General features: G+C 43.0%; 1 protein-coding gene across 2 annotated transcripts; it reads left to right on the forward strand.

Moving 5' to 3' along the window:
* The first annotated feature begins 9,110 nt into the window (after nt 1–9,110).
* tppp3 (tubulin polymerization-promoting protein family member 3) lies at nt 9,111–22,073 on the forward strand. Of its 2 annotated transcripts, none has more exons than XM_040136357.1 (4): nt 9,111–9,156; nt 16,996–17,195; nt 18,758–18,911; nt 21,746–22,073. In XM_040136357.1, the coding sequence occupies exons 2-4, from the start codon at nt 17,008–17,010 to the stop codon at nt 21,938–21,940; spliced, it is 537 nt and encodes a 178-aa protein (XP_039992291.1). In that variant the 5' UTR covers nt 9,111–9,156; nt 16,996–17,007; the 3' UTR covers nt 21,941–22,073. The 2 variants fall into 2 exon arrangements, with proteins under 2 accessions (XP_039992291.1, XP_039992368.1); XM_040136434.1 differs by lacking the exon at nt 9,111–9,156 and adding an exon at nt 15,959–16,040.
* The last annotated feature ends 1,667 nt before the right edge of the window (nt 22,074–23,740 follow it).

The following is a 23,740-nucleotide window of genomic DNA, read 5'->3' on the forward strand; positions in this document are numbered from 1 at the left end:
TTACGATCCTGTAAATTGCAACATGCACAGCTTCATGTTGGTCTGGTTCTCCGTGGCTAACCTGCTTCTCTGGGTCGAACATGGCTGCCCTGGTGACTCATATCATGAAGCTGATGATCACCTGGCTCAGCTTCAGCTTTCCGAGTTTTCCAGTCGGTTATATATAATATATAATTCAGTTATCGCAGCAGAAAGGGATATTCAGCAAGGTGACATATAAACAGCAGAATCATATAACTAGAAGAATCTGCAGAAACATTGGAAATAATTTCCAAATATAAAAGTAAGGCAATAAAAAACTGTGTGAACTATTATTATGTCTTTATTGCAGAGTGATGCAGATAAAAAGTGAAAGTAACGTCAGACTTTTCTGCTTCTACATTATAGAGAAGGATACCAAATGTTCATTTATAATCTTGGGAAATAATTAACAGTGTTTCGGTCATTTTAATAACAACAGACAAAAGAGGGTTTAGTTTTTATTTAAAATTAGCACCACAGTCTCCTCGCGTTATTCTGAACTGCAGTGATGCAATCAAAAAGTAAAACCATCAGCTCCTGTGGGCATGATTCATTTTCCAGTGATCTGATTGGTCAGTAGTCAAGCCGTGAACAAGTGAGACCTGCAAACTAGAGCTGAGCCCAAAGAGAACTGATAAAACTGATCAGTTTGGGAGACGTGTCCCCGGTCCTCTCGCTGTCCTGAAAGTCGACGGACCCGTGAACAGATTTGACCTTGTTCAGCAGCTATCAAACAGATGTGAACAAACACAAACAGAGCAGATAAATCAGTGTTTGGACTTTTCTGCTCCGTCTCTGCTGAAGTCAGTTGAAGTATCTGCTGCTGACGGTCCACAGCTTTATGAAATGACCTGCAGATCTTTTATTATTAATGCTCAGCTCTCTTACACATGAAAAACTGATGTTCCAGTCATATTTCAATCTTCCTGACATTATTTTTTGCCCCGACGCCCTGCCGCTGCTATGTCTCTACAGCCACGAAGTCACGCTGTGAAAACAGGTGGAGGTAAAACTGTCTTTGACTCGCTGAGCTCCCGTTTAAACTGTTGATTGTTTCGTGCAAACAGGATTCAAAGGAAATCATGACCCGTGAAGGAAGAAGGAAAGGAAACGAGGCGACTGCTCCTATTTCTTGAGTGATTTCACCTTGATCGCAGATACGAACTTGGTTAGTACAGTGTAAATATTACTGATAGAAATGATGGACAGAACTATAAGAATAAGCCCAGAGTTGTATTGAACATAAAGTTATCCTTTAATGTATGTTGGCATGAACAGCTCAGGATGCACTAACGTATTCCTAGTCAGAAGACTTACTGTTCTGCCAGCAAAGGCTTTCCAGGCTGGTGCTCCTCATTTTTTACAAACAAGCTCCCAACAGCTCGGAGGACACATGTACATGTCCCATCTCTGAAACAGTGTCAGCAACAAGAAACTGATAAATGATCAGTCTGGTGGTGGTCTATATTTTTCACATAGTTGACAAATACAGAAAGCTCCTCACAAATATATCATTTCATTTTTAAAAAGGTTTTTAAATAGTAATTTTCCTAAAACAGCTGTTCGCTGTGGTTTTTTTTATCAAACAAACAGAAGGAAATAGTGACTTTGTTTGGGACTATTTTCAGCTGCGGATTAATCCACATTTGGTGCAGGACGGTGTGTGTCACTGAGTCAAAATAAACCAAAGTGGAGCTCTGAGGCTCAGAGGAACCAGATTCATCACAGGACGTGATGGAGACAGTCAGTGTTGGTTTGGCTGCACACGGAATCAGATGATGAGAGGAAAAATATAGAATATCACCAGACTTTTATTGGAACAGAGCAGCAGGGGTTCGAGGTCATTGAAACTCCTAAAACATGAATTGTTGCATGGTGAATTTACGACAAAAGACTTTGTGTTTTCCTCCTTCTTACTTTCATTATTTGTGGCTCAACAACAGCAGCCAACACGGTCACAGTGATGACATGATGATTTTCTGTTTCTCTGTTGCAAAATGGATTTAAAATGAAAGTTCTTGTTCAATTCACTAGAGACCCGGTTTTTCGCCTCAGCTGTTTCTGTTTCCATCCTCAGTGGTTGTGAGAAGCAGCTCAATTAAAACCATGCCGTGATGAGGAGTCCTGATGGTCCATTAGTTCATTAGAGTTACAGTCAGTAAGTCTTTTCCTCCGACTCCACACTGCTGACATCACCAGCTGGTTCCCACTGGTTCTTCACACAAACCAGTTACAGACAGCACTGGGATGAACCCTATGCTGCAGCGTGAAGTCACATTAAACCTAATAAATCAGATTATCATCAGTGATCAGGAGCAGCCTGGGCTTTTATTTTGACAGGCTGATAACATCTGCGTGTGTGTGTGTGTGTGTGTTTATGTTGTTGCATGTCATCATCCCTCCACGATGTGAGGAAGGGTTGCCCCGACAACACGCCACGACAACATCATAACAGCGTCAATCAAAAAGGAGCGGCAATGAGAAGTATGTGTCTCTCACACACACACACACACACACACACACACACACACACACACACACACACACACACACACACACACACACACGTGTTGGTCTTTCTATAGCTGTGAGGACACTCATTGAGGTAGCCCCTAAACCTCGTTCTAACCTGAACCCTAAGACCAGGCCTGAACCCTTAAACAGCCACTTAAACTTGTGGGGTCTAGCATTTTATTCCCCACAAAGCTGTCTGACCCCATAAAGATAGTGGGCTCCCGGTTTTCAGACCCCATGCAAATAGTAAAATAGGCCCACGCACACACACACACACTTACAGAGTCATGTTTCCGTAATTTCAGAGGACATCACACTGACCTACATTCCTTTCCTGGAGAATGACCCTGACCTAAAACCAAGTTTTCACCTTGGTTTTTGTCCCCACAAAATGAGTAAGACACACATACCCACACACACAATAACACATTTATCCTTGCGTGGTTCCTGTGGGGACACCAGAGACCCGAACAAGTCACTGAGAACAAACACACACACACGTCTGTGTGGTCTGTGGTGTGCCCAGTTCAGCCACAGCCTCATACTGGTTTCCACTGAGCAGCTGAACTGTTTGTTCTTTAACCCTCTGATTGAAGAAGTCACATAAACAGACCTGCAGGTTTTATTTGCAAGATGAAGTCAGAGGTTCCTCATGTACAGAACTTGTGAAAAAATGTGTAGAGTCAGGATTCTCTCTAAAATAAAGCCATGACCAGTTTCTATTTCTCGCTGAACTTCATCCAAAATGCAGTAAAGACAAAAAACCTAAATCAAATCACTATTTGCTGTGACCCCCCTTTGCCTTTAATCCAGCACCAGTTCTCCTCGCTACACCTGGACTCAGGTTTTCAGGTTCTTGGCAGGTAGGTGGTTCCAGCATCTTGGAGAACCTGCTACAGTTCCTCTGTGGATTCAGTCTGTCTCAGTTTCTTTTTTCTCTTCACGTGGTCCCAGACTGACTCCATGATGCTGAGATCAGGGCTCTGTGGGGTCCAGACCCTCTGCTGCCGGACTCTTTGTTCTTCTGGTCTCTGAAGACAGTTCTTTATGACTCAGGCTGTGTGTTTGGACTCATTGTCCTGCTGCAGGATTAATCTGGGATGATCAGACTCCTCCTGATGGGGCTGATGATGGAGAAGAACCTGAACTTCTAAAGCAGGGGAGGGCAAACTTTTTGGCTCAGGGGCCACAATGACTTAAAATTTGACAGATGGGCCGGGCCAGCTCCAGGTGCATACATATCAAACATAAACATAAAAAAAGCATTACAGTGTTAATACTTACATTCAGTTTTAGTGGGAACAGTGTTGTTTATCACCCTTTTTTGCCAGTGCATCAAAGTCTATCGTTAGTTTTTTTGTGGCAATTCTCAGAACAGATCTGAGGTGTTCATCACTCAACTGGGATCTGTGGGGTGCTTTGTTGGTGTTCATCACACTAAAAGTCTGTTCACACATATACTTAGAGCCAAACACCGGCATCCTCTGTGCCATCTTCTGGAGGTTTGGAAATGTGGCTGTGCTTAATGAAACATAAAACTCATCCAGTTCAAGAGAGTTTAACTTCTCCTTGAAGACGGTGTCACATTGGAGATCAATCAGTTCCAACTGCAACTCCTGTGGCGCCGTTTCAGGGTCTTGAGCGAATGACTTGTTTGACATTTGCTTTGAGAACAAAGCTATCTTGGTTTTGAAGGCCCTGACCTTTGTGTACATTTCATGCACAAACTGGTCTTTCCCTTGTAGCTTCACGTTCAACTCATTCATGTGTGTCAGTATGTCCACAGAATAAAGCTAAATCACAAAGCCCATCTGTGTCGTCATCAGGAAAATCGCCAGCTTTCTCAAGTAGCTCCAAAAATGAGGTAATCTCCTGTTTGAGCTCCCACACTCGTTGGCATACTTTCCCCAAACTTAACCACCAGACATTGGAGTGGTACAGCAAGTCCTGGCTGACCAGTGTCAGTTTCTTCAAGAAACTTACTAAACTGACGATGCTGAAGACCCTTCGCTCGAATAAAGTTAACAAGTTTTACAACTGGCTTCACTACGTGGTCAAGCTGCAATATGGATTTACAAAGTGCTTCCTGGTGGATTATGCAGTGTAAGAAAATTACCTTGTGCTCAGGGTCGTCCTCTTTCACCCTCTCCTGGATTCTTTTGAGCAATCCGATGTTTTTTCCTGTCAGATTTGGCGATCCATCTGTGGTAACTTTGGTGAGCGTATTCCAAGGTAGCATTTGCCTCTTGATGACCTCTGACACGCTATCATCTCCCCGCGTTTCCCCCTTTAGGGATTCCATGGCCAGAAACTCCGTGATCTCAAAATTGTCATTAATCCCCTGATAAAAATTAAAAGCTGAGCTGTGTCCTTTATGTCATTACTTTCATCCATTGCCAAAGAATATAATGTAAATGACTCCGCTTTTTTGATTAGCTTGCTAGCTATGTCTTCGTCCATTAGCTCAACACGGCGAGTCACTGTCCTGCGTGATAAGCTAATTTTTTCAAATTTGTTCTGGCTCTCAGGACACAAGATACCTGCTAGACATGCACTCTTTGAGAAACTCCCCTTCGGATAAAGGTGCTTTGCTGAGCCTACAAACTAGCTGCCAACCTCTGAGCGGTAACCGTCCGTTCTTACGTTGACTTGTTTTTAGCATAATTAGCATGCTTGGTGGAAAAGTGACGGCTGATGTTGTATTCCTTTAAAACCACAACAGTTTCTTGGCAAATAAGACACAGAGCCTTTGACCAGACTTTAGTGAAATAGTATTTAGTTGTCCATTCCTTATTAAACACTCGGCACTCACTGTCGACTTTTCTTTTCTTTGGCCCACTCATTGTTGCAGATGGGTTCAGAGCAGTAGCAGAGAGTAGCCTGGGCTCCGCAAAATCAAGTCAATGTATCAGTGCGCCTAATGCACCACCTGGTGGAACGCCAGGAATTACAAGACAAGGTCAAATGAATGCCGTCATAATTATGATATGATTTGATTTGGGCAATTCTGTACCAATCTTCGGCGGGCCGGATAAAAAGATCAACGGGCCGGATGTGGCCCACGGGCCATAGTTTGCCCACCTTTGCCCACCTGTTCTAAAGTGTTTAAACCTTTGGCACAGATTTAAACACTGCTATGATCATTCTCTGCAGGTTTGCATGTATTTACTTGGGGTGGGTGGATCAATCCCCATGTATCGATACTAGTATCAATATGATTGATACAAAAAAATGGATAAATCACATGTTAGAAAACATCCTGGACACTTGAACACTCTTCTTTGTGCTGCAGTATTTGGACCTCTGCTGCTGTTGTGTGCAGTGACGCCCTCTGTAGTTCAGAGAATTCACACCATGAGCATTTTGTTTGTCATTTTGTCAGCTGCTTTTAACAAAAAACTTCTGATATCAGTGATCCTCACCTGGTTTTACTTGGATTCAGATCCAAATAAAAATTTCTGGAATTGCCCACTTTTAGTATTTACTGACCAATAAACATCAGTCTTTATTGATCCAACATGAAAAAGTAAAGTGCTGGAGCCGTTGTTATATTGTTAATCAAACAAATGCTAAATGAGGTTTGGAGATTTGTTTTTAGAGAAGCCTCAGCGTCAGAACCTTCATGTGCAGTGTTGGGAGATTTAGATAATGAATCAAAGTATCCACATCATGTCAGATGTGTGTAATACACACAGGAGAGCTCCCAGTGTGATCCTCTGCCAGTGAGCTGGTCAGCAGGTGAAACACAGGTGAACATGATCTGTAAAAACAGGCAGTGTTTCAACACTGAAAGGATTCATTTGTTGATTTTTTTTGTCATGAAATCAACGAGAAAGCAGCTGAACAGCAGCGGTCTGACGATTCTGTCATGTGACTCTGTCCTCGCAGGACGTCCTCATTCCCAGTGACCCCCCACCCTCAACAACATGATGTCATCTTGAAGTCTTCCCACACTGACATCTGCTTCCTGCTGACACAACCACTGACATGAGGTCGTTGCCTGCTGCTGAGACACACACACACACACACGCACACACACAAATCCTTGTTTTACTACATTAGCGGAGACCCGTCATTGACATAGTGCATTCCCCAGCCCCTCACCATAACCCAAACCAGATTCTTACCAGAACCTTAAAACCAGTTCTAAACCCTCAACCAGCCCTTTGAAGGTGTGAGGACCAGACAAAATGTCCTCATAAACGACGGTTTCAAACCAACATGTTTCCACACAACCACAGAAAGACATGCAAACACACACACACACACACACACACACAAACACACACACACACACATAGTCAGAAGGTAAACACTTTGTTTAGTTTCTGAAGTGAAGGAGAACAATGATCCACAGAAAAGAACAACAGGTCTGTGTGTGTGTGTGTGTGTGTGTGTGTGTGTGTGTGTGTGTGTGTGTGTTTATTCATATCTGTCGTCGTGGAGACAGATGTGGAGCAGTGTCCCTCTGGTTGAAGTTTCAGTCTGTTTCTGCCCTGATCGCAGCACCATCACAGGTGTGCTCGGTGTCACCTATAACTACACCCAGCAGCGACTTCACAGCCTACTGCGGTACACCTGTACATCACTGCAGCCAGGTGTGAAGCTCAACCACCTGAGGTCTGTAGAAACAAGTCAGTTTGGATAAGTACAACCCCAAAAAGTGTGGTGACGCCTGCAGAAACACGATGGCGGTGTTTTCACTGTGACCCGGCCGCCATCTTATGAAGGCGGTGTCCATTTGTCCTTCACCCACAGATGCCCTGTGGTTGAGCTCAGACACACAAACAGACAAGTTTGCTTTAGCTCAGAGTGAACAGTAGTCAGTGACAGTGGATCTGACCTGAGCTCATTTTGAGTCCGATAAACATGAGAAGCTGCTGCGTGAAGGTTTTCTACTCTCAGCTCAGATCATGAGATGGAGAGAGAAAAGTATTTCACCAAAGTCAGTGTCACAACTGAGTCGGTCCGTTCACACTCTAATGCATCGGTGTTAATGCAATACATTAGAACATGCCAGAGCACTTTTACATTCTGATACTTTTAGTACATTGTGCTGATAATACTTTTGTACTTTTACTTCACTAGGATTTTGAATGCAGGACTTTTACTTGTAATGGAGTATTTTTAGACTGTTGCATTTGTGCTTTTACTGTAGTGGAGGATGTGAATACTTCTCCCAGCTCAGCCTGTATCTGAAGCTGCGGCAGAGCAGCTAACTGCTAACAGCAGCTGGCTCGGCAGCGCTAACAGCTGAGAGGTTTACAGTAGAGCTGCGCGATAAAACCATCTCGGTAATTATCGCGAAAAACATTCCCACAATAACGATGATAAACTCAATAATGTACGATGACTGTATCCGTTCTGCACAGTCAGTCTGTCAGGGTTGTTAGCTAAAGCTGGGTTAAAAGCAGAGCGAAGTCCGCCGTAAAATATGCAGTGACCTGAGCAGGTGAACAGGTGGTGTCACCTTCCCGCAGAGTGAACAGAAAGACAAAGTCTGTTCTCCCAGACTGTTAGCATTAAAATTAGCAGAAGGGCTCGATAGCAAGCCTCCTGTGGTGGAGTTAGCTCAAACCCCAGCAGCAGCCGCTCGTGTCGGACTTCACTCTTCTCTCAGTCTTTGTCAGGAACCAGACCACTCGCCGTTTGTCTGATTTATATATTTTCATTTTTTATTATTATGTGGCACATAAGGTAAATTTAAGGGTTGTTGTTGTTGCTGTGTTGAGGTGTAAATGTTAAAGCTTGCCGGCTACGGAGTAAATTATTGATTCAATGATAACTAAATATAAACTAGAACAAACCTTTATGTGATTTATGTAGGATTCAGTCCTAAACTGAATATATCCTTGGAACTTCAAATTAAAAGCCCCCCTGAGGAATTTACTTGTAAACAATGTTTTTCTTTTAAGTCTATCAAACATGTTGAATGCGTTTCCATTAATTGTATTATGTGTATATATCAATAATTATCTCTATTGACCAATATGAAAAAAATATTGTGATAATATTTTTTTCCATATCTTCCGGCCCCAGTCTGCAGTGTAGATTAGTTAGTAACTGTTATTAATTTGAGTTACACAAAGTAACTGTTGCATTTAACCAGAACTCACTTGGTGCAGCTTTAAAAACCAGTCGGCTGCAGCGCTGAGGACCTGGAGATTTCTCTGTCTGAACAGGTTGAGTGCTTCTTTTGTTTTATATTTGTGCTTTATTTGAATCAGTTTGTGTGTGTGTGTGTACGTGAGTGTGTATATGTATATATATATATATATATATATATAAATAATAATTTATATTGTACTGCTTTATTTCTAATAAGAATTGTCGTGGAACACTTTGATATGATCCTCTGACCTTTCACCTCCAGCTCCAGGAGCCAACAGGAGCCTGCATGGACGCCCTGCTGGAGGACCAACTCCTCCTCCCTCCCAACCTCCCTCCCTCTGTTTTATTGCCCTCCCCTGATGTTGGACAGGATGTCGTCATGGTGACAGGGTAAACAGATGATAACAAGCCCTCAGCATTTCAGGGCTCATTTGAATGCTGCGACCGCTGCTGAGGGCCAGAGGAAAGACGGAGGTGAAGAAGAGGAGACAGACAGAGGAGGACAGACAGGTAGGACACTGTGTCTTTTAATGCTGGAGAAGCAACTGGATTTTAGCAGATTATTGGGAAATGTAAGAACTAAAGAGACAGAAAAAATGTCCAAAAAACAAACAAGTTCTAATTACTGAAATGTTTTGTGGGAACCAGATTCCCAGAGTCTGCCTCTGGTCTCCAGTGGCTCTCATTGTTCTTTGCACCGATCAAACACAACAATAAAACCAGTTACCTGTTTAACTGCTGTGGCTGATCGGGGCACATGCAGTAACTGATGAACAGATTTATAGCAGGATAAATGTACACATTCAGCTAAACAGACAACACTCAAAACTGATAACACACATGTACAGGAAAATAAGTATGACAGAGGTATAAATACACAACATGACTCAATAGGAGAGACACTTCTAATGTAAAACATTATTTTGAATGTGCAAAAAGAGTGGACTGTGTGTACAGGTTTAGCTAATCTGCTGATTATTTACTTAACAAATACTGCAGTTTATAGACTACAGTTTATGACTGTCTCTATAAAATGTCAGATAATCATGAAGATTCCCAAAGTAACATCAAATTTCTAATTTCTTGTTTTGTGCAAAACCCAGAGAGATTCAGATTTTCTTCAGAAACTGCACCAAACAGCAGCAACATTTCACATTGCAGAAACTGTAACTACTTCATTTCTGGCTTTTTTGAAAAAGACCTGAGTGATTAATCTCTTAAAATTGTTAAAAACTTTTTCTAACTCTTTTTTTGTCAGTCAACTAATCGATGAATCAGCTAATTGTTTCAGCTCTAGTTGGTGTTGTGCTGTGCAATGCTGGAATAAATACTGTGAGTGTTGTACGAATATTAAGTGATGGTGGTGTATACTGACATCACACATGTACAAGACTGTACATGCTGTTACACACAGTGACAAACACACAGTGGCTGAATCTATAGTCGCACTGTGCATCAACATGTTTTCATGTTTAATGACCTCGTATTTGGATAGTTTAAGGACAGTCTGAAATCTGGGTTTCAGTGGCTCTAAATGACCTGAGTGACTCTGTGTGTCGACACTTAGGGTGCATACCAACAAACACACACACACACACACACTGACAAACCCATACAGTACACACACTATAACACGCTGTAACCAAAACGCACAGACTAAAGGAAACCTGCTGTTCTACTTGGAAACAGAAAAACCATGTAAATCAGCTTTATTTGTATCATTCACACAGACCTGCGGTTAACAATTATTCTTATTAATTATTGAGGATGTTAGTCTGTTAAAATGTCCAGGTAAAGACAAAAGTCTATCTTTGGGTCTCAGAGTCCAAAAGCAAAAAAAAACCCAATTGGTTTTTACATGAGAACTAACTTAAACAATGAATGAACTATCATGATAGTTAATAATTATTTTTCATAGATTAAATAAACTCCAACTAAATGATTATTCTTTTCTATCGTGTTGGAGCCTGACCTGCAGTGTCGCTGTCCTGCAGGGTCCCTGATGATGGTCCAAGTAAACATGTTTTAGCCTTTCACACCCAAGCCGGAAAACGCAAAAACTAGTTCTATTAGTTCCCGTATATTGTCCACCTGCCCCTTATTCAGAATTTTTACTGAATTCGCTGACTTTTTATCTGAGTTTGTAATTAGTACAGATAAAGTAATTACAGTAGGTGATTTCGACATTCATGTAGATGTTGAAAGCAACAGCCTTAGTTCTGCATTTAACTCATTGTTAGACTGAACTGGCTTTTCTCAAAATGTAAATGAACCCACTCAAGGTTTTAATCACAACCTTGACCTTGTTCTGACATAAAGTATGGCATAGAAACTGAATATTTAATAATGTTTCCCCAAAGTCCTCATCTGTCTGATCATTTTTTAGTGACATTTGAGTTCACAGTAATGCACTACACAGCATTTGGGAAAAAATTCCATTACAGTAGGTGTCTATCGGATATTGCTGTAGCCAAATGTAATGGAAGAATTCCTTTGTTATTTACTCCATTGCCATGTGTCAATACAATGGAGGACAGCTTTCCCAACTTTACTCCCACACAGGTTGTTGATCTTGGTGATAGCGCTGCAGCCTCACTGCTTATGACACACTACACTGTTGACCCTCCAAAAAAGAAGCTAGTGAATCGGAGGAGGCCAGCTCCATGGTACAATTCACAGATGTTCAAGGATGCTTTACCTTCAGTTAACACTTCCAAATTAGATCTGATCAATTTATCTTTATTAACGGGCTACTTATCACATGTCTTTAAGGTTGCAGTAATTAAACCTCTTTTTCCAGATTCCTCTTTTTTCCTCCCTTTTATTTCTAAAATCTTTGAAAAAGCTGTTGAAAACCAATTATGTGATTATTTGCATAGCAATGGTGTGTTTGAAGATTTTAGGATTTAGAGTGAATCATAGCACAGAAACCGCACTGGTGAAAGTTACCAACGATCTTCTCTTGGCCTCAGACAATGAACTCGTTTCTGTACTTGTCCTGTTAGATCTTAGTTCTGCACTTAACGCCATTGATCACAAGATTTTATTAGAGAGACTGGAACATGTCATTGGGATTAAAGGAACCGCACTAGACTGGTTTAAGTCATATTTAGATTGTTCGTATTGACAATGACTCTTCCATCTACAACAGTATCTATAGCTGCCCCCCCCCTCCTCTCAGCCCAACCGGTCAAGGCTGACGGCCGGCCACCCTGAGTCCGGTTCTGTCGGAGGTTTCCTCCTGTTAAAGGGAGTTTTTCCTTGCCGCTGTCGCCAAGGTCTTGCTCATGGTGGAACTGTTGGGTGTCTCTCTACAACATTGTCAGGTCTCGACCTGACTCTGTAAAGTGTCTTGAAATAATGTAAATTATGATTTTGTGCTATATAAATAAAATTGGATTAAACTGAAAATTGAATTAGTTCCAGAGCATCACGTGAGCGGAGTCAAACTGCTAAAAAATAAAATTCATGTTGCTGCACTAAATGGTTAGAACCTTGATGTGAATGACCTGGCTGGACTGGTCTTAAACAGTTACTGTGTGTCTGCACAGGAGGTGTTTACGTCGTGTTTTTCAGTTGTCCATCTCACACTTTGCTGACAGAACAGCTGACAGAACAGTTGTTCTACACAGGCTGCGTAACAACTCATGTTTTACTCACAGTATAAGCTCTTCAATGTGACCCAAAGCATATTACATGTGTAATAGCACCAGTTATTGTGTCGGGCTCCGAGAGCTGCCAAAACACAGATGACCTACAATCAGTACTGACCCTGCACACATCCTGTGTGACAAGAGACGGAGGACAAAGGCTACTGATCTACAGGGCGGGGTCCAGAGGGGTGGCAAAGTCCCAAACAGTTGGCTTGTAAATATAAAAGTCTCTGTATGAAATGACTCCGTCAAACAACAACTAAGAGACAAGACACAAAAAAGAGACAAGACGCAAAATTAACCACATTTTGCATCTTGTCTTTTTTGTGTGTCTTTTCTCTCAGTTGTCTGTCTGTGTACAATCTGTCTATGGCTGTAGGATAATTGGAGTTATGAATATTATTGATGTTATTTCATACTAGAATATTTAAAGCTGTTTATTTGTCAATCATTTACTACAGCGAAAAAACACAAGAACTATTATTAATGTGCAGTGTTTTATTAAGAATCAGGGCTTTGAATGTGAGTCTTGACATGTTTGTACACATCTTATAAAATGTGCCCTCCTTCTCTGACTTCTCTGTGCAAAGGTGATGGCCTGCCTGGATTGTCGGGACTGCCTCACCCACTCAACTCCTGCGCTAATGGCTTCAGTGATGGTCTTCAGGACCTGATCATGCCTCCATCTATACCATTCCTCTCCAATTGCCTTTCTGTAGCAGCTGAGGATGTGCTCCATAGTTCCTAGCTTGGAGCACAGAGGGCCCACTGGTGACTAAGCTTTGCCCCATGTGTGCAGATTTGATGGGTTTGGAAGAACATCGTACACTGCCTGAATGAGAAGTTGGATGTGGTGCGGCTTGGCTTTCCAAAGCTCAGCCAAGGTCACTTTCCTCTCTACCGCATTCTCCAATCTTGTGCGAGCTCCTTCCTGCTTTATTCCCACCGCCTCGTCTCCTCCACTTCTGCTCTCAACACCAACTCCTGAACTAGGCAGCGCCTTTCCTTCTCTTTGATGGTGCCACCTTCGGATCACTCGAGTACCTGTACTATAACACTTCTCTGGATCTTGTTACGTTGAAGACCCATTGTTGTCTTTACTTCCTCACCATAGAGGAGATTTTTGCCTCTACAGTTTCTCCTAGGCATGGGATATTTGGTCAGTGTGTGCTGCACCAGCTTGTGTGGAATTGAGCCATTTACATTTGTTGCCTTTGTTCTCTCTGGCCTCCTTGATGAGCTGTGTCATCACACCAATGTGCTCCAGACAGCCGGGCATCCCTGATATGCAGCCCTTCTGGACTGATGTATAGTTATTCTGTAGCTGTCTACCTTTGCCAGGTAGGATGGACAGCTGATTGGAAATGGCACTGAATAAGATCTTCGCCTCAGCGCACAGCAGGGAGATTATGCGGAACTGGTCTACTTGAGTGGAGTTTTCCTCCTTTAGGATCCACACACCTTCAGCCACTCCCTGTTATGGGATTTCCCCCCTACTCAAAAAGACTTGCAGGATCTTTCACAGATGCGGCAGGAGATTAAGACATTTGTTTTACACTTTATACGAGGTGCTGCTTGGTCCCGGAGCAGACCTTGCCCTTGCTTTGCAAACAACCTCTCTGACCTCCTTCAGTTGCAGCTCTGACATGTCAAACTGCCCATCTGGTTCAGAATTCCTCTTCTCCTGCCTCCTTGTACTGGGACTTCAGTGCTTTCATCTTCTGTCTAATTTTGTGGATCCTCAATGCTCTTTGTTTCTTCGATTACGATGCCCCTCTTCTCTGAACCTTTCAGCGGTAATGACGACAATGATTGTTGGAGCTGAATTGGTACAGTGGTGGTGTCAGGACATTGTGCTCGAACTCAGAGCTTGAACATTATGGCTCTCAGAGGGATTGGGGGTCCAAGACAGGTTACTTACTATGTTTGCTAAAGGAAACATGTAAATATATAAGAAACATTACAACAACCATACAGGTGATAAAGGTGTGCTTGCGTCTCAATCTGGTATGTGTTTTCTATTATCGTCATGCTTCACTGGGGGCTCAGCTGTTTCAGAACAGTGAGAGCAGTGATGTGATTGGCCACACCAACACCACCACCACCAGCACCACCACTGCCACTATCACCACCGCCACTACCACCTCCAACAACACCAATATCACCAATACCACCAACACCACCAACACCACCATCACCACCACCACCACTGCCACTATCACCACTACCACCTCCAACAACACGAATACCACCAACACTACCAACAACATTAAAACCAGCAACACCCCCAACACCGCCACTACGACCAACACCAACACTACCACCACCAACATCAACACTACCACCAACACCAACACTACCACCAAAATCAACACCAACAGTACCACCATCATCAACACCATCACCACCACCACCACCACCACCGCCCCCAGTACCACCACCACAGCTACCACCACCACCTCCAGTGCCATCGCCACTACCACCACCACAGCCACCACCACCTCAAGCACCGCTGCCACTACCACCACCACAGCCACCTACACCTCCAGTACCACCACCACAGCCACCTACACCTCCAGTACCACTGCCATTTCCACCACCACAGCCACCACCACCACCTCCAGTACAACCACCACAACCACCACCAGCGCTATCCTTGCGCCAACACCAACACCACCACCACAACCGCCACTACCACCACCAAAGCCACTACCACTACCACCATCAACACCACCGCCATCACAACCAACTCTACCTGCGCCGCCACCAATACCAACACCAACCACACCACCACTACCACCAACATCAGCATCAACACCAGCACCACCAGCACCAACACTAGCACCATCACCACAAGTGCCACTGCCAATACCAAACCACTGCCACTACCACCACCACAGCCACCACCACCAGCTCCAGTGCCATCGCCACTGCCACCACCACAGCCACTGCCACTACCACCACCACAGCCACCACTACCTCCAGTACCACTGCCACTACCCACACCACAGCCACCTACACCTCCAGTACCACTGCCACTACCACCACCACAGCCACCACCACCACCTCCGGTACCACCACCTCCGGTACCACCACTTCCAGTACCACCGCCACAGCCAACCCCAACTCCAGTGCCATCGCCACTACCACCACCACAGCCACCTACACCTCCAGTACCACTGCCACTACCACCACCAAAGCCACCACCACCACCTCCAGTGCCACCATCACAACCACCGCCACTGCTATCACCGCTGCCAAAACCAACACCAACACCAACACCACCACCACAACCGCCACTACCACCGCCACAGCCACTACCACCACCCGAAACACCACCGCCATCACAACCAACACTACCACCGCCGCCACCAATTCCACCACCAACAACACCACCACAGCCACCAACATCAGCATCAACACCAGCACCAACACTAGCACCATCACCACAAGTGCCACTACCAATACCAAACCCATGCCACTACCACCACCAACAACAATGCCAACGTTACCAACAAAAACATCAACACAACCACCAAACATATCGCCGCTATCACCAACACCACCACCAAAACCACCACTACAACCACCACCAACAGCACCAACACTACGACCACTAGCTCCACCACCACCAGTGCCACTACCAACACCAGCACCAACAACACCACTACCACCAACATCAACACCAGCACCACCACCAACACCACATCTGTAGATTTACAGAACTATAATTACATCCAGGTAACTTATCATTTCTCCGTGTCTGGTTACTGAAGTGCAGGTAAACACAGAGAGACTGAAGTTCAACGTACTGAACTGGAACTGTAAATGTGCTGACTGACAGGACATATGACACCTGAATACCTGTGTAAACACACACGAACACACGTTTCTACAGGAGCTGTTGCTGTCTGATAGTAAGAGCAAATTCAATTTCAATGTATTTATATAAATTGAAATTGAACCTTTATTTGAAAAGTGAATTTAGTGACAGACGTAACAACCGGTCTACCTGCAGGAGGATTCTGTAACTGCCACTAACAGAAGGTGATGTCCAACCAACAGTCCAACACCTGCTGACTGACAGTCCATACATCCATTTAGAAATCAGAGAAGATAGTTTTTCAGTTTGCTCCAGTATCACATGCACTGTTGTTCTCTTTGGACCCTGTATGTTTCATCTATATTTGTTTCCATTCAGTCAAACTATCCCAGTAAAAGTTGTTGAATCAGCTGTGATCAGCTCCTGTTTGCAGTGTAGCCATGGATGTAAAGACCACTATCAATGGAATACTATTTTTATATAAGTTTTTAGTTATTTATTAATATCTCAGCTGACTTCAGTAACGTGTAAAGTACAGATTCGTTCAGATGAAGTCATTATAATTCTTCAGTCAAACTGGGGTTGTCGACTTTCTGAACATGACTCATATGAGAGGTCTGAACTGCTCCTGAGATTTGTTTCTTTCCAAGAGAAAAGTCGAAGTTTAAAAACTGGTGAATGTGATGAGTTCAGCTCACTTGTTCCCACTTAATTGTGAGTCTGCTGAGGTGAATGGTTCTCACCTGAGGTCCAGTGTGTCGTTTTCTTTCATTTTGAGCGATTTCTTTTTGTTCCGAGCAGAGGTGGTTGAATTGATTTACATCACAGCAAATCATCAGTTGTGCTTTTCTTCTCCTTGGTTTTGTGTTGCAGATCTTTTCCATTATGGCGGAGAGTGCAGACATGGAGCAGCTCCTGACGGCTTTTAAAAAGTTTGCCATTCATGGAGACATGAAGGCCACGGGGAAGGAGCTGAATGGGAAGAACTGGGCCAAACTGTGCAAAGACTGCAAGATCATCGACGGCAAAAATGTCACCTGCACTGACGTGGACATCGTCTTCTCCAAAGTCAAGTGAGTCTGCAGACCACTTTCAGTATCCACAGTCGCTGATGCAACACATCCAGTCCTAACGAGTCAATTTCATTTCATCATTCATGGGTATTTCTGGTCACTCTTTCATACTTGACAGTCAGAGCTTAAGCTCTGCCTCTGTGTAGGTCAGTGTATCTCCCCCTTGTGGTGACCTGTAATACTTTGAATGCTATCCTCACAAATAATTCCAAAGGTTGTAGTTGTAAATCAACCTTTGTGAACCTGTAAAATAAATCTGCATGAGAAATTCAAGTTTGTGCTTGTGTAGAAAAGATTTGTGTTTGTAAAAACTAAATAAGAGTGTGGGAATAAAATCTATGAACAAATGATTCAGTGGTGAGGGAACACGAAGACACTGTGAACAAACAAGTGCTTATATTAGTACAGATATAAAGCACAAAACTGTGGAAAACTCAGTGTTTAAAGTTCCCACACTGTGTGTAACACTGAAGTTACATGTACAAATTTTGACCCTGCCTTTATACCTTAATTTGACTGGACAATGACAGTCCAATCACGAAGCAGAGTCAAAGTGTCCAATCAGAGGGCAGATGGTTCGGCTGTCAGAAAGGTGCAGTAGATTTTCAAGATGGGTGACGCAGCGGGCTCTTCCACGACCCAGGTTTATTTATATGTGGCGATGCTGTGGAAAAACAACATTTAATGTGCTGTGTATGTATGTAAACCCAATTTCAGGACCTGTGACAAAAAAGAAGGCAGCGGAACCATTTGCCCTCTGATTGGACAGTTTGAACTCTCTTGCTGTTTTTCCATAAACTGTGACATAAACATAGCTCGCACAAATGAAGCATAGGTTAGTTCAGACAGAGCACTGAAGTCACTCTCACATCAGCTGATCAGCGTCAATCATCGCATATCATCGGCTTATTGATGCATCTTGTATCATCCAATCATATTCATCCAGGCGTTTTATAAACTGTCTCCATTACTCTCCCTCCACCACCCCAGTATTATCTCACTCAGTTCATGTTCATATATATTTCTATCTCTGATGCTGTCCAGCAGTGGTGAACAAAGATTTCTGATCACGAAAATAGCACTACTGCAATTTAAAAATACTCCGACATTGAAGATTTCAGCAAATTGTACTTAAAGTATCAAAAAGCGGACGTCGACGCCTCATAATTCAGTAAAGTGCCCCCGTGACTGCTATATTCTATTGGTATTATATTACTGGATTATTGTCAGTGATACAGCATTTTACAGAGGTTTGTTGAGGTCACGGTATATCGACCCACCAAGACACCATTACACCACTGGATCTTCTGCCCTTTCAGAGGTTCCCAAACTGTTGTATAAACTTCATTCATATAATAATAAGACAATTCAAGTAAAACCAAAAAACTGTGATAAATGTTTTGAAGATGCTTTCTGACATTTTATAAACTCAATCATGATAAAAAGAACCCACAGATTACTTGTCAACACCTGCAGTTCTTTCACAGTTAACAGTAACTCCAGGTTGGTGGTTTCTGTGACTCTGAACTCTGTCTATGGTGTATGTGTGTTTCATTGCACAGACAGAAGACATCTCGGGTCATCACGTACGAGGAGTTTCAGAGAGCTATGCAAGAGTTGGCTCCAAAGAGGTTCAAAGGTCAAAGTAAAGAGGAGGCGCTGCAATCAATCTTCAAACTGGTGGAAGGCAGAGAGCCCACCAACGTTGGAGTGACAGTGAGACAAGGCGCTTTTATTAAAAACTCCATCATGTGTTTTTAGTACAATCAGGAGGGTGATGTGGACGGTTTTCTGTAGTGACAGTCTGAGGGTAAATGGTATATCATATGACTTGAACACGACATTAAACACAAAACTGTCTTAAAACTGATAAAAGTGAAAAGTCTTGGTCATTACAGCCAGTTTACTGACATGAAAGCTGAAGCCTAATACAGCTCTCACCGCCGAGCATTTGACACCTGTTGCACACTGAACACACGGAACACATCATACAGACAGAAGAAAAAGTCAGGATGGGTTGATCTCGGGGTTGAATGCGTGTCTTTGGACTGTCCTGATGCTGTTCGCTGTTTCACTAGTGGGGGTGGGCACAGTAAAGTCAACAAAAAAACACTTTTCTTAAGCCACAAATAAAACGTGAATGCTGTGTAAAATGCTATATCATTAGTGCACTAACTCTGCACCATACCCATGTTTAGTTTCTATGATAGTGATGAGGAGCTTGATTTATAAAACGGTGCGTAGGATCCACACTGAAACTTTACATGTGCGCAAAAGACAAAAATGGTGTAAATTTCCCTTAATGAATCACAATCAATTTGAAAATGTGTGCACGTGGATGAGCCTCATATCCCACCCACTACTATCCACAATCAACGATAAATGTTAAATGCAAAACCGTTTATGAATATTGACAAACACATTGTTCTTGTGAAGAACAGCAACAGTGTTAGAAACAGAGGAAAGGCTGATGGCTGCAGCAGCTGCAGTCAGTTCAACAAGCAGGACCATGAACAGCAAGAACATCACTTGTGTACACCATCAGAGTGGCACTGCTTGGTAGTAGTTAAACATCTATGTTTCATTTCTTTCTTTCTTTTGAACAACAAAGCACATGAATGAAGATTTCTGTAAATGTGTCAGCGTTAATCAGCTGCAGTCCTTCAGATGCTGCCGGAACCAGTGCAGGTGACGGTTACAAATTACAGGCAGAAAAGAACCTGACGCCATAAAGGTAGCAACTGCAACATAGTCAGGATTCTCAGTGCACGAGCCATGAAGAGCAATGGTAAACAGCAAAACATCGGTACGATGATAATAGGAGCCGTGCAGCAGCACAAAGCAAGGAAACGCAGCGAAACAACACGAGTCCAGGGGTCCCTGACACTTGCAGAGCGGCAGAAAGACGGAAATAAAATACCACAATCGTGATGCTGATCTAGATTCAATGTTAAAAGGTGCAGTTCTAAGTTAGTAAAATGTTATATCATACGCCAAAGACATGAACCCTGCAGCACAAAGGTCAGACCGCACTGGTCATAAAGTAGCATTGAGTACACCAAATAACACCGGGTAATAACAACAACAACAACAACAACAATAATGACGACAACAACAACAATAATAATAATGACGACGACAACAACAACAACAACAACAATAATAATAATAATAATAATAATATAAAAGGACCTATGCATGTTGTAGATTAAAAGTCTCCATGTCTAAATTTTCAGAAGCCAGACCTTGAGACTTTGTCTGAAGGTTCGTGGTACAGTTTGTTATTTAAGTTGGGAGGGTGGTAAACAATTGAGAAGCTCTTACAGAGAAGCAGAATTGGCTGAAGGAGCTGGACCTGTTAGGAATTACACAGTTCCCTCTCACAGAACTGAGAGGGAACTCAACGCTCAAGTACATCTGTTGTTTGAGCTTTTCTGTTTAGATTTTACTGGCAGGAGTCAGACAGTGGTGGACTTGGAGGAAACCATGCACTTGTTCTTACCTACATTTAAAAAAATTTGGTGAATAGAAGTGAGCATTGGAAAAAGCAGAAGACGATGAGTAAGAACCAAAAGAAGATAAAACTGTGTCATCTGCATATACGTTTATATTGCTTTACTGATTAGTTTACACAGATTTTAGAGAGGACATTACATTGATAGTGGAAAAGTAAGGTGGATGTCCCCCATCCACAGTGGACGTGACAGCTTATCTGACACCAGAATGAGGTTTGATCTTGAGTCCAGAGCAGATGAGACAGCAGAGCGTCTGTCTGTGAAGAACATCATTAAAACATGATCGGACACGATTGATGATCTGCTGCTCATCTTTAATATCAAGCACAAACAGCGGCTCATTGTTACATCACCTCTGGCTCATTTTCACGTTGCATCGTTCAGCTGCAGGAAACGAGTCCAGAGCTGCTATACAGACCTACTGCTCACTCTGCTCTAATGTCTCAGAACTGCAGCTGTCAGACATCGCAGCCTGTTCATTAATACTTATCAGATCACTGCCGCAAACATCAGAGAGGTTTAATATTATAATGATGAAGTCATCAGAGTCTGAGCCAAGAGGTGAGACAGTCTGGATCATCTTCAGATCATTAAACACTCTGCAGTCAAAAGAGAGGATCCGGTAAACACCAATCTGGCTGAAACACACACTTTTAAAATGGTAATTAGACACACAACGATTACACTCCAGTCCCTTGTGAGTGTGCATGAGGGGAGCAAGAATGCTCCAAATGACTGAAGTGTTTTTGCTTCACCCATCACTACAGCCAGCAAGCTTTGGGAGCTGACTGTAGGTAATGGACCTTCCAGTGCTTGTATTTCTGATCTCTGAGCAAACGCGAATGAGGATACACAAGACCAGTTCACTGTCCAGAAAACTTTTAACCATTTCTTCTCAACTTCATTGTTTCTGTAGCTAGTGCGCTGTATACTTTCCTCACCTGTTGGGGGCAGTACGGCTGCAGCACAGGTAGGTGGGACAGTTGGGACTTTGGTCTGATTTGATTTATTTCCTGTCTTCTGTGTTTCCGTCAGAAAGTGGCGAAGACGGCGGCTGTGGACCGTCTGACTGATACATCCCGCTACACTGGATCGCACAAAGAGCGCTTTGACGAGAGCGGCAAGGGCAAAGGTCGGGAGGGCCGGGAGGAGATTGTGGAGAACACGGGTTACGTGGGAGCGTACAAGAACGCCGGGACATACGACACCAAGATGAAGCCCGAGAAATAACAAGGCAGGAGGCTGCGCCCCCTGCTGGGAGCTGAAAGAAAGTACAGCTCCTCTACAGCACTTAGTCTGGATCAAACCTTGAACTCTGAACCCTCTGTGTGTGTGTGTGTGTGTGTGTGTGTGTGTGTGTGTGTGTGTGTGTGTGTGTGTGTGTGTGTGTGTGTGTGTGTGTGTGTGTGTGTGTGTGTGTGTGTGTGAGAGAGAGAGAGAGAGAGAGAACTGGACAGACTGACAGAGTTTCATGTTCAGTCTAATGAGCTACACTCAGATCAGAACTGTAGACTATAATAACCCATGTATATGACAGAAGTATCACAGTTTGTTAGTAATGATACATGACCAGGTGTCCTTATTATGAACAAGACTGTCTGTAGACCCACCAGCCCAAGTTCTTTGCTTCTAATTTGACTTTTGTGTGAAAATGGAGGAAGTCAAGATGTTTCTGCTGATCTGACGAGTGGAAACATGCTGACACCAACGTACAGGCCTGAGTAGGAACCAACATGAGGACAGACAAATTAAGACCATGAGGAGAGAAAGACCCCGTATGGTCTTTTGTAATGTAGCTACAGGTTCGTACGTCTTTTTAGCCTGTATTTGTTTCCATTTGGTCCAACTGTCTGTGATACTGAACAAAACTTAAAAAAAACAAGATTCTGAATGAAGTTCTGCAGCCTCTTTTCCTCTGGTTTCTAAGTGGATTTCTGGAGGTTTATTTTCAGACCTGTTGAATGTCCATGTCTGTTACTGACCAGATCCTGTCATTTCACCAGGGTTAAAATGTCGTCCTGAACCGTGAGTTTATTTACCGAAGAGCACAGTAAGGATTTCATTCCCAACTCCCCCTGTGATGTTCATCCTGACTGAGTGGGGATTCAGTTCTTGTGTAAAGTTCTTCTTGTTGAATTCTTAGTAACTACTAAGGAATGTCTCAGCTAGTTAAGACTAAAGTAGTGTAATGTCTTCTGAAATATGTTGTTATAGCATCCTAATTCAATCCCCAAACATCCTCTGAGCTCACGGTTTCAGCTCTGAGGACAATTTGGGATTTTCAATCATGTGTCTTCAATCTGCAGCAACTTTGGGATCCATGTTGAATTAAACTGAAACAGATTTGCAGTTTTCTGAAAACTGAAGCCATGTTGGTATTTTTTCTTTGTTTTGTAATATATTATTTTTGCAGCCTTGTTCTTTATCTGCATTATAATAATTTTAAACTTGCCCCATTAACTGGTTGTGTATGTCTGAAGCTCTTTCTGTTTGGAGTCTATGCAGGTGCAGAAACTCGAAGCGGAAGTGACTTTATTGAATGAATAAAGACCAGTGTTTTCTGTTCTCTTGTCCTCTTGCTGTCTGTTTCCACCGCAGAAACATTTTTAGGAACATTTTTTGGAACTCAGGAACCTTTTAGACCCACGTCTCTCTGTTCAAAACGTAGGTAAAGTTGATTAAAAGTTCCTGAAAAGGTACTTGTTCCCCTGTGGTGCCTGCAGGGTTAGCTTTTGAGTCACTTAATGCTCGTCTCCTCAGGTGGACCAGACACCTTTAATGGTCAGTGCAGACTACAAGAATTTTGCCGTGATTTGCCCAGGCACATTTTTTGATCTGAGACTAAAACCCTTGAGTCGGCACAGAATCCTCACCAGGGTCATTGAGTGCAAGCAGTTCAGTGATGTGAGCTTTGTCAGATGGTACCACAAGTTTTAATCATTATTACTATTATTAATATTACATAATTGTTTTTTGCTCTCACTTAATGCCTGATGTTACTGAAATTCCTGTAGATTAAAGGTTAATTCA

The sequence above is a fragment of the Xiphias gladius genome, chromosome 1 (assembly GCF_016859285.1).
Source record: "Xiphias gladius isolate SHS-SW01 ecotype Sanya breed wild chromosome 1, ASM1685928v1, whole genome shotgun sequence".
Lineage (NCBI taxonomy): Eukaryota > Metazoa > Chordata > Actinopteri > Istiophoriformes > Xiphiidae > Xiphias > Xiphias gladius.